The sequence below is a fragment of the Hippocampus guttulatus genome, chromosome 2 (genome assembly GCF_054856545.1).
Source record: "Hippocampus guttulatus isolate MCC_2025c chromosome 2, RoL_Hgut_1.0, whole genome shotgun sequence".
Taxonomy (NCBI): domain Eukaryota; kingdom Metazoa; phylum Chordata; class Actinopteri; order Syngnathiformes; family Syngnathidae; genus Hippocampus; species Hippocampus guttulatus.
This window is the reverse complement of record NC_141262.1, coordinates 6616901-6628684: the sequence shown is the minus strand read 5'-3', so window position 1 is coordinate 6628684 and position 11784 is coordinate 6616901. Positions and strand designations below refer to the sequence as shown.

The following is an 11784-nucleotide window of genomic DNA, read 5'->3' as shown; positions in this document are numbered from 1 at the left end:
TTCACACCTTTTTCATGCCTTTAAATGAACAAACATCAATGGCCGGAGAGAGCGGTGTTCCAGGGAATTTTAATTAGTCCGTTTGCTGCGTTCTCTCGTGATACTTTGCTTTGCTTTTGTGCACACCACCAGCATTACAAAATAAATAAATAAATGCTTCGCGGTCCGTCAACGCAAAAGAGAAGACATCATTAGTGTGCGCTTTTTTTTTTTTTTATGCCAAGGAGGCGACAGCTGTGACGAAAAGGCGTGGAGTCCCGTCAGGGCCAGAAGTTGCCAAACTGTTTCATGAATACGATAAATACAGTGCATGTGAAATCATAGCAATGTCATGCTGAGAAGCTGAGAGCCGCGGCATTTCGTCATTCAACTGCACAGTAACTGTCTAAAAAAAGGCTCTTTAATGTAGAAATGCTGCATGTTTATGACTACAAAATAAAAATTGCACGACGTAAAATGTTTAGCATTAAAACAAAAACATTCAGAAACTATTTTAGTCAGAATGTTTTTTGACACATAATTACATTTTACATTGCGTTGCGCACCCGTGCGCTTAGTGGACATGGCTATTAGCATTTGATGTGAGTGTGTGAGTGACATCCCTCCAAGCCTGCCCACTGCATGCATAACTCTGCCATTAAAATGAAAACCTAAAAAAAAAAAAGATTCTAAGTTGGAACCCTGAAAGTTGAAACTGAAAAACACACCAAAACAGTGTCATATTAAAATTCCATTTTTATAATCAAAAATACAATCCAAGCATGTACAGCATATAACAACAATTCAATGCAACGCTTCACAGCCTTTACAGAAGATGAAGAAATATATGATTTCTTTTGTTCTTTTTTTTCATAATCTATGTTACAAACCAGGAGGAGGAAAAAAAAAAAGGCGGGGTGGATGCCGTTAGGGTTTTGGAGGTTTGCAGAGTATGACCCTGATGACGTGGCAGGTAACACCTGTGTAGTCCTGCTCGCACCCGCCGAAAAGGCTCAGAAAGCTTTGACGCCCAACTCACGTGGGCCGCCCTTGTGTGCGAATCCAGTGACTCCTCAGCTCCGACTCCCGAAGAGTAGCGGCCGTGTCAAGTAAACATTCTTGTAACCGCGCAGACGGCGTATTGACGCCCGTGGAGGGTTTTGGCGCTCCCCCCTCGAGCGCGCCCTTACGTGCTCTTGATGCCCTGGAATCCGCAGAAGTTCCAACGTTTCTCCAGACTGGCGCCGACGCCCGTCAGCTCCTGCCTGAAGGTGCAGGGCAGCCGGGAGAGGAGCGCTTCCACCTCGGTTGGGTTGATCTACAAAGTCAAGAGAAGGCAATCAAAATCAGAGGTGAGGGTCTGCAGTCGAAATATTGGTTTCTTATTTTCATTTGAGAATACATGCTAAACAATGCTGCGTCGTTTTGCGAACCCACTCACTGGGTAGCTGTACATATTAAGCAAATTGGGACACTTTTACCAAGGGTTGGGATAATTATTTTGATCAGGGTGGATTTGGGTGGGATGGAGAGCTGAAGCTGGTCACCATTTATTTTTCAGCGCAGGTGTAGTGATAACCTGGTAGCCCAATGCACCGGGTATGAATTACCCAGCATTGACTCAGCCTCTTTTGGACCCAGCGCTGGGTTCGATATTTTAGCCAATTTGGATTTCTTTTGACCAAGCAGTTTGTGTAACGAGAATGCTCAAGCCTGGTGGCGTGCTCACACGACAGTGCCGCGTGCGATGTCAATAGATTAGCGGAGTGGACTTGGTTTTTTCTTCTTCTACTTCTTGTTGTTGTTGTTGTTGTTGTAGGCGGAGGCCAGCCGAGCATATTGACAAATGTGTGCGCAGCTGCTTAATGAGTCGTTGTGCGATGGAGTGTGTGTGTGGGAAGAACAGACAAAACGAAAACGTGGGCGGCCAAACGCATCATCGCGGCAACAAATGAACACAACGAGTCAGGGGAAGTATTTTTGTATTCTTTCTTGGACACGTGTGTGTGACACAATGCGTCACAGCAATGGAGGAACAGGCTGGCACTGTATCGTTTCTCGGGGTAATGAGAGAACCTGCATGCACAAGACAAACTAATGACTGATCAATAAAAAGTGAATATTTTTCTCGTATTGTTGCGAGAGTATTTATAGGAATAAAAAAAATGAATTAGGAATTTATTGCCTCTAGGTAAAAGTAGCCCAGATTGGGGTTTTAAAATAGCTAACCCAGTGTTGGGTCCAAAAGGGACCAAAGTCAATGCTGGGTTATTGTTAGAGGAATCTATGAGCAAAATTGTATCATGTTTAAAGTTTCATTTTAATTTGGACACATCGAAATGTTTGGGTGCGTATCCAGCACCCCCAAATGCCCGTGCATAAAGGCGCCGGCTACCTGGCCGGTGGGCTGTTGAAGTCCACAATTAGCACGTCAATGCAGGTGGGCGATCACGGGGGAGAGGGCGAAACTCGGTCACAAAAGGGCAATGAATAATTCGGGAACAGCGGTTGAACAACAAAAGACGAGTTGAGAACACCCGTCGCGCCCAGGCGACATTGGCCATCCGCAAAGTCTGCAACATGTTAATTCAATGTAGACCAGACAGAAAAGGCGCCAACGTACTGGTGGTTCAATGTTTAAAACAGGTAACCAATCACTACCGAGGGGCCTTACCGGGGGTGCGGTATGCAAATATCGGGGGCAGTGTTTTCCTTGTATGTTACAATAAAAGTCTGAATTGGCGGGAAGGGAGTTCGAGTGTGTATCATCGGAGCAACTAACCGTCGTTCGCTCTCAGAGATCCGCACCCGCCGATATTGAAGACAATTCTCCTGTGTGCCGAGTCATTTCTTTAACTTTGTCCGAGAAAATCTCTGACAGTTATATAGATCCAGCGCATTGGTTTGAGGATTTGACACAGCGCGTTGGGTCAAAATTTTGTTCCAACACACTACCCATACTAATGAGTTCAAGCTACCAACAAAAGAAGTACCAGATTATCAGTATAGCTGTGGTTGAAAAGAATCCCAATTCTGCCCTCACTGAGATTTGAACCCCGGCCTCTGTCTCCAAAGTCAGGAGTGATACCCAGAGATTCAATGCAGCCAATACCAACCTTTCTTCAGACTGCACTTCAACTCCAGTATACAAACGCAAAGACAAGCCGGAAATCCAACATTCAACCCAATCTGATGGTTCAAAACAATTTACCAAACCTTGGGTAGAAGTCCTCTGAAAAACTCTTCTCAAAATCCACAGCTACCCAGCAAGTGGGTGAGGAAAACTATTCAGCATTTGTGTGTGTGTGTACTAGTAGGGAATTTACCTGTAGTTGGGCAAAACACATTTTTGCATTTGCCTGACGAAAACCACCCAATTTCATGCAATTGCAAAAGCTCATGATTTTTGTTTCTGTGTGTAAAAATTTGTCACCTGACATCACTCACAAGGACGCACCCCTTGAAGGCAACCATACGACACTGACTTTTGACTTTTTGTGTGAGTGGTTTTCAGAGGATTGAAGTGGGAAGAATTTGGGCGTAAAAAAATGAAAAGCAAGAACGGCCAGTCTGCGCAGTGGAGTAATAGCATGTCTTAAACGCCACGAGTAGACAGACAGAAATAAAAGAGGGGCACCCGGGTAGACGTGATGTGAGTGAAAGGAACGGCGAGCGTCCGTAGGATTGACGCTGCTATTTGGCTAGCGGCGTCTGGACCGGCGATGGACGTGCTTTTAATATGTTCCGGCATCGAGGGAAATGGGCCAGCTGGCCAGATCTTGCAAGACGCACGTCTCAATGACATTTCAGTTTGGGAAACGGAGACAAACTGTCTGAAGAAGTTTAACTTTTTCAACCTCTACTCACAGATGGCGATTGGGGCTGAGCCATCGACTATTTTACACAAACAACCTGAATGCAATTATAAGGCATTTCCTAATGACCATTTTACTGAATAGGGAAACCGCATTGGGCATTTGCTTTCTTAAAGGGATCAATAACCCTTTGGCTTTGTGAGCAAGTCTATTTGACTTCATTTTCACCTTGAGACAACATAATTATAGCCAAAGCATGAGAATAAGGGTTCCACTCCAGTCCTGTAGGTGGTGGTAAAGCTCATAAACATGCGTATTCTACGTCTTCATTTTGTCATCAACTTCATTGGCTATTGTGGATTTTTAATTTCTGAGTAACTGTAGTCACAGGAACTACAAGATGCTTGTAGGTATTATGGCCTTTACCTTCAAAATGCTTGTTTATAATCTTCTTTCTCATCAGCCGATACTACTCCCTCCTTCGCTTTCTCTGTTCCATGTTTAGTGTGGCAAACACCATGTCACCAAACAGCACAGTGACTACTTGTCACCCTGTAAATAGGTTGACTGACTGATTACAAGTTTGAAGACGCCTTGAGACACACCTTGGTTGTTAGGATTTATTTCATGAGTTGTTGTTTTGTTTTGTTTTGGCTTTTTTTAAAATAATGTTGCACTACAACTCAAAACAAATGTGTGTAATTTTCATAAATGTTTGCTTTATTACTTTCGTCAGATTCAAGTTACTTCTGTAGAAACTGTTGGATTTCCTTTTGTTGAGAGAGGTACCGACAATTTTGTCCATGCGAGTCATAGGAAAGACCATATGCTCACTAATAATATTTATGTTCTATCACTTTGAGGAACACATATTTGAACATAAATTGTGCACCAACACATGAGGTAGACAATATAACGAAACTGAGAGGCATATATTCTTTATCCACTGTGAAGAAACCCCTAAAATTACTGCTACTACAGTCACACAATTCAAAAGGAGCTGCAATGCATTCATCATGACGCATAAATTGTTCAATTCTTTACATTCGAAATATACTTTTCCAACAGAACAATATTATAGAGTGCTATTTTCCTCACTTAAAAAAATACTGTGTATTTGGTGAGGGTATGACACTTTAACTTTGAACTGATGGTGCCCAGAAAGGTATTCTTTAAACTAACTGCTGCTCACAGTTTGGTTACTTTTTTAGCTACATGTGAGGATCAGACTGCTCGGAACACCATTTTCCATGAGCACATTTTCAAATGAATGGGAAAACAGCAGCACTTTCTGTACTCATGTTGTGCTATCTTTGTAAATGTCAGCATCCCAACTGTTAGCATGCTAGCATTGCTTCTGGATGATGTGGAGGTACCTTGGTGTCAAGGCGCTGCAGGTAGGAGCAGATGTACTCGATGCTGGCTCCAAAGGGATGTACGTGCAGGAACGTGGAGATGATCCCTGAGGTAGGTCACAAACAGGTTGTGTGTTAATATTTGTAAAAAAATGAATAAAGAAATAAAATTAATTCAGAAGATATAAGACAATGGTGGAACCAACTCCTCCCATCCATTGTACACTGCGGCTGAAAAAGTGTTTCATGACAGCTTTGTCGCCAAGGCCTCGTCAAAGAGAACCTCTCCCCCAAGTGAAAGTAACCATCTGCTTCCTGCTCACACACGGGGCTCCCAGGGAGCCGTCATACACCCGCTCGCTCCGCTCATACCAACCACCTGCGGATCATCAAGAGACCTTCCGTGGTGGCGTCCATCAGGCCGCTGACGCTTTGAGGCTTTTTGGTGAGGAAAACACATTACCTCCCCTGTAGCAAATAGCCGGAAGAACACAAGCAATGTGCCGTGACCACCAAACAAGCTCCAATTTGAGCACTTCAAAGATCGAGTTTTGTAAACCTTTCCAGCATGTTACTGAGTGGATGTAGATGTACAAAATAAGACTTTGAGACGTTTCAAAACATTGGGGAACCCCCCCCCCCCCTATGAATTGATTTAATTCCATCTCTCTGGGGAAATATATTAATATGCACATGTGTTTTTCTTAATTTATTCTTTGTGATATAAAGCAATAAATGTTTTTGCGATGGTGGTCATCTGTTTAGCATGTCTGCCTCACGGTGCAGAGGCCTTCATGTGTGGAGTTTGGCACTCCGGGTTCCTCCCACATTCCAAAAACATGCATGGCAGGTGAAAGCAACGCTTTCTGTCCCCCCCCCCCCCCCCCCATTTTCCTGTCTACCCCCCCCCCCCCCCCCTCAATTTTCCTGCTGTAGACTGCAAATTTCCCCATTGTGGGCCAAATAAAAGTTATCTTATCTTATCTTACCAACAAGCAGGGCTTCTCTCTCTGAGTGGACGGGACTTGGGGATCTCCGCTCTGTAGGACCTTCCCTTTCCTGACTGCAGGACAACGGTGCACTTTCCTGTACACGCAAACATACAGTATAGACAATTACACATTTTAAAAGGGATAGATGTGACAATTTATTGACTTACTACTAACTAAAATTCAACAACCAGGTCAATTGATTGTAAGCTACCGATTTCGGAAAGAAAAAAGTGCCAAGGAGTGAGCAATTATGAATTTTGTCTCAATGTGACAGTGGTACATAATTAATACTACCTGCACACCGCTAGATGTGCAGAGATGCATACTCATTTTTAAAAGGGAAACGGTACATGAAGTGCTGCCTCCATGAGTGAAAATACAAATGATGCATTTAATCAATCTTCACTGGGGTTCACTTCGTTCCCTCCAAAACACACACATTCTGGTTTGATTCCAGCCCTGGCATTCCAGAATGGAGTTTGCATATTCTCCCTATGCCAGTGTGGGTTTTCTCCGGGTACCTCGGTTTCCTCCCACATTCCAAAAAGGTGCATGGCAGGCTGATTGAACACTCTAAATTGTCCCTAGGTGTGCGTGTGGGCGTGGATGGTTGTTTGTCTCTGTGTGCCCTGCGATTGGCTGGCAACCGGTTCAGGGTGTCCCCCGCCTACTGCCCAAAGACAGCTGGGATAGGCTCTAGCACCCCCGCGACCCTTGTGAGGATAAGCGGATCGGAAAATGAATGAAAAAAATTAATAATTCACGAATTATTTCATAAAATATACATTGTAAAATCAAAATAATAATGAATAAAAAATGAACAAATGTAAAATATGTAAACATTTATTTCAATAAAATGGTTCACACTCATTATTTCTCACTGACACAATTATAATTACCGGTAACCATTTTGTAATGCAATCAACAAACCAATGAATGGAGGCATTTTAAGTAACAATTTAAAATGAATGCAACACATATTGCAGGACTCTTGAGAATGTCAAAAGGAATAGAACAGGTATCTAAGCTCTCATGCCTAAGTTTGACCTGAACATCTAACAGGTGTTATTGAGAGACCTCGGAACAGTTTCAAATTGTGAAATAAACACACAGTATGTCTCGGTTAGCATCATATTAGCTTGGAAGGTCAATAAACAACCAGCAGGCGTGAAGCAAAACAAATTGCAGGAGACGACAGAGAAAATCAGCATGCGGATAAGTGTAGGAAACACATCTTACGTGGAAGGAAGAATGGCGGGGAATGAGGCGAGCAAGAGTGACACACACGACGCACACACGCGCACGCACGGACACACACACACGCACGCAGAAAGTCAACTTGGAAGAAGAATGATGTGTGGTTGGGAGCTGTGCCAGGTGGCAAACAAAAAACAAAAAGAGCAGGAATAATGTTTGTGTTTGGTGTCTTACATAATTTTCCGTACCTTACAAACACTGCAGAGTGGTGTGCATGTCGTCTTAGCCCCCAAACCATAATCCCCACACACACCTCACACACACGTGTGTGACTTTATCTGGTGACTGACTAATGCTGAGAATGATGTGTCATGTCACACAAGGGAAGCAAAGGGAAGACGGTAGCCACTTACATTAGGTTGATTAGCAGCCTCTTCGCCACCTCTGTCGTCTTGTTTGGATTGTTCCAGCTGCAACACAATAAGTAAACACACATGAGGATCAGGGCGTGCACTTTTAGTACAGCGCTCAGTATTTCCCTTTTATTGGAGGGGCGAGTGGCTCTCTTTCGTTGACGCAGCTTTTGCCCTGATGTGCTAATTATAGATAAGGTTGCTCATCTGTTTTTGTTGTTTTTATTATAGTTGGATGGGGAGGGTTAAACATAATTGGTGCTTATTTTTTTTTATATTCTTCTGGTGAATCCTGGGATGGACTGCTGCATTCACATCATTGTAGTGAGTCAGAGTCTCTTGTATCATTGATATCGCGGACACAAGGGACAAAATTAAGACACTGGCTATCTCGATGAGTCACTAACTTGTTAGCTGACAGATGAAATCGTGAATCAACAGAGAAATTAGCCAGCGAGCCAGCTAACTAACTAACTAAGTTGACTGTTCCAATGCTAAGGGAAGGATTTTTCACCATCCAGGTAGTTGCTATGTAATATTTACTGAAGGATATCAATATTTAGGATATGAATATACAGTATTTGGTGAGACCATGAAGCTAACTCCAAGGTTAACTCATTCAGTACCAGCCAATTCTAGACCAAGTCTGAAAAGACGTTTAAAAACGTCTTTGGGAGTGAATGAGTTAATGGCGGGAATAGCAAGGGAGTTGGGATCGGTCAGTCGATGGTCGGAAAATATGTCGTCCACATGACAAATCACCCAACAAGTGTGGCTAATCTTGAGGGAAATTCACACCCAGAAATGGATTTTTCTGTCTCCCATTAATGAGGGTGCCTCTCGCGATTCATGTTTGCCTCAACGCTGGAATTTAATTAGCATATTTCCCAGCATGCTGCGAGTACGGTGGGTATGCATTTATTATAAATGCCACTGGTGTTAATGCAGTATTGACAAGATTGTCCCTGGGCTCGATCGGAAGGAGGCGACCTACTCAAATCTACCTTCAAGTGGATGTATGGTTCCAAATATGGACTGCAATAATATCAGTCCCCAGGCTCGCTTTCAATGGCGGCCGTTCCTCTCACATGCATTAGCAAGGGCAACATTGTGAATATGAGCCGGCAAACCCTGAAACTCGAGTCGATGGACAAAATATTGGGTGTCATCCTCGCGCAACGATGCAGGCCGTTGCTGATCGATATCGAGCCCTTTAGATGGGAAATGCGTCTCAAGGGCGAACGCTCGAGTAACAAAGGTGATCCTGGCTTGAATGGATGAATAATGATGACAATGAAGAAGGAAACTTTGAACATTATGAGTCTTTTGACACAGTTAATGATCTTCTTCATGCTAGATTTTAAAGCTGGTTTACAGATCTGACCTGTGACCCCCTCCAGTGAACCCCCATTTATTGTGGAGGATACATTCCACACCCACCCACAAAATAAAAACAAATCTGCAATAGAGAGAGAACATTTTTAAAAAAAATGTAGTTCTCCCACACTTGGAAAATACATTTCATCTTAACCTTAAAAGCACTAAAACCTATTAACCACACTTTTTAAACACAGCGTCAATGTCTTTGAACACAAAAATGTGTTCCATGTACATATCCTTGATGTCTGCATGTTCCTTTAAGAGGTCGGTCCTTGTCAGGTTGCGTGTTGAGTGCCTCGCCGTGAGCTGCGGCAAAAAAATGCTGCAACAACTGCAAATGGACAAGCGCATCTGCGACTGTGGCTTTCCTTTTCCACAAACCAACTAACTAAGCAGAGTTTATTCGTTTGGGAATTCTTATGACAGTTTGTTTTTATTTTGTTTGGATTTTTAAATGTAATTAGTTTTAATTCGTTTTCAGGGCAGCTGTAATGTTTATTAGTTTTAACTTTTAAAAAAATACTTAGTTTGAGTTCAGTTTTCATTAGTTTTAGTTTCCATTTGAAAAAAAGTTTATTAATTGCGTGCAAGCTTTAAAAAAATGTAAACAGCCATCCAGTCACAAATCAAGTGTGTAACAGTCCACAGATTTTCAATTACAATTGGAGCAGTGGGTGACACCGCTTCGAAAGTTGATACATCATAAAAGCTCAGCTGCTTTGTTCGCGAAATATTTTTTTTATCTCTAAGTTTGTTATTTCAGGAGTTTTTGTTAACTAACTAACAAGCATAATGACTAGTTAGCTGACAACTAACTACGATTGACATGGTTTGACAAATGTTATAATACTGAGTTGTACGATTGCTGCCCTCAGAGTTATAAAAAAAAACGACAAGGTAACAAATTGGCAAGCTTAAGTATTGAATATCATAACAACTAACTAGCTAGCTAATTAGTGTAGCCACAGTAGTAAGAGTACAGTTTGTAAAATACTGCAGTATTATTGTGAGTTCCTCTGTGAGTCACAAAAAAACTCAACAAAATATTACTTCTTAAAAGCCTTGCAATGTGTTTTGAATCAAGCCTGATTTAAAAATGAATTATGCGCCATTGTACATATATTAAAAAGCAAACAATGTAGATACCTCTCTAATGGAGCAGTTCTCGCAAACCTGATTGTAAAAAAGGCAAAATTCCCCAACCAAACGGCAATTGAAGCTAGATATTTTACTAGTTAGGGTGGTTTGCAGAAGCTAGCCTGGCATTCAACAATCCCAAATTGAAATTCAATTTCAATTACTGGTACATTCCTTCCTCTATTGTTTTGTTATGGCTGTCTTTGTTGGTAATCGTCATAGTCACAAGTGATTTTCAGTCTAATTTTTTGTTTTTGTCAAAAAACAAGGTTAAACCGATAGCATATGGTAATTGCTTCAGTCATTTTAACTTCCTGCGACCATATTAATAAAGATTACCAGTGTATTTGGCTAAATTTGAGCTTTTTTCTTCATTTTTCTATGTAGAATCTCAGTCATCCAGGTCATGGTAATCCACCAAGGTGGAATCGAGGCACCGGGGCTCTTGTTTGTTGAAGTTGTTTGAATTTTACTGATTTACCAAACTTTTCAAAAATGATAAACAATAACTACATCATGATCTCATTAATTTGATATTTGTACCACCCCCCCATACACACACAAACCCCCAAAACACACACATAATAATCTTTAATATATACCAAGTGAATATGTACATAAATTCTACCATGATATAGAACACCGCCTGCAACGGTAGCCCAAAAACAAAGGGAAAAAAAAGATCACTTTAATTCGGTATATTAATCGTTTCCAATATGGAACATTCACTTGGTTATGCAAGCTACATGTGAGAAGATGCGATGTGGGCAAGTGAATCGGCTCATTTGGTAGCAAACTGCAGGAAAATGACAGTCCATTTTCGAGCGTCTTTAAAAAAGAAAAAAAAAAAAGCACAAGTGGAGCTCATCGGGAGGGAAACAAGAACATTAGAAGACTCAACCAGCAAATCGACGCGCTCGCTGTGCTCGCTTCAGTTGTGCGGCACTGGAAATGAAGCCAAAAGAAAAAGACATTTTTGGGGATGTCTGATGGCGCCTGAATGACTTTATTCGGTAGAGAAGGAGCTCATGCTGTCCTTTTATGAACAAGTTTGATGATTTGGAGGAATGTATTCCTAAAAGAGGACTTTTGATTGTCTCTATTAATTGTCTGCATACAAACAGTTGAGTGCCTTGATTGCGTCTGGGCAGTGAAATTACACAACCAAGTAAATACAGTGGTAACTTGATTTACAGGTTTATTGAATCCATCCATCCATTTTCAATACCGCTTAACCCGAACAAGGTCACAGGGAGTAGCTGGAGCCTATCCCAGCTGACTTTGGGCAGAAGGGAGACTACGCCTTGAACTGGTCGCTAGTCAGTCGCAGGGCACACATATGGAGACAAACAACCGTTCACATCCACTCCGTCACTGAGTGGGAACTGATCCCATGCTGTCTACACACAAGTCAGGTGAGTGTACGACTACATCTTCAGCGACCCCCTTATTTAATCTTTTAGTCATATTTCAGTCGTCCCCCCCTCACCCCCCCTTGAAATGCCATTAATCTACC

At 42.1% G+C, this 11784-nt stretch overlaps 1 protein-coding gene across 5 annotated transcripts in view; it reads right to left on the bottom strand.

The window, feature by feature from the left end:
• Nucleotides 1–717: 717 nt before the first annotated feature.
• The window catches only part of enox2 (ecto-NOX disulfide-thiol exchanger 2), a 197542-nt gene continuing 186475 nt past the window's right edge, over nucleotides 718–11784 (bottom strand). For all 5 annotated transcript variants that reach the window (XM_086133080.1, XM_086133055.1, XM_086133045.1 and 2 more), the window contains 4 exons: nucleotides 7752–7808; nucleotides 6139–6235; nucleotides 5171–5256; nucleotides 718–1297 (listed from right to left, as the gene is read on the bottom strand). In XM_086133080.1, the coding sequence (XP_085989206.1) occupies nucleotides 1166–1297; nucleotides 5171–5256; nucleotides 6139–6235; nucleotides 7752–7808 (372 nt within the window). In that variant the 3' untranslated portion in view covers nucleotides 718–1165. The remainder of the gene's footprint in view (nucleotides 1298–5170; nucleotides 5257–6138; nucleotides 6236–7751; nucleotides 7809–11784) is intronic.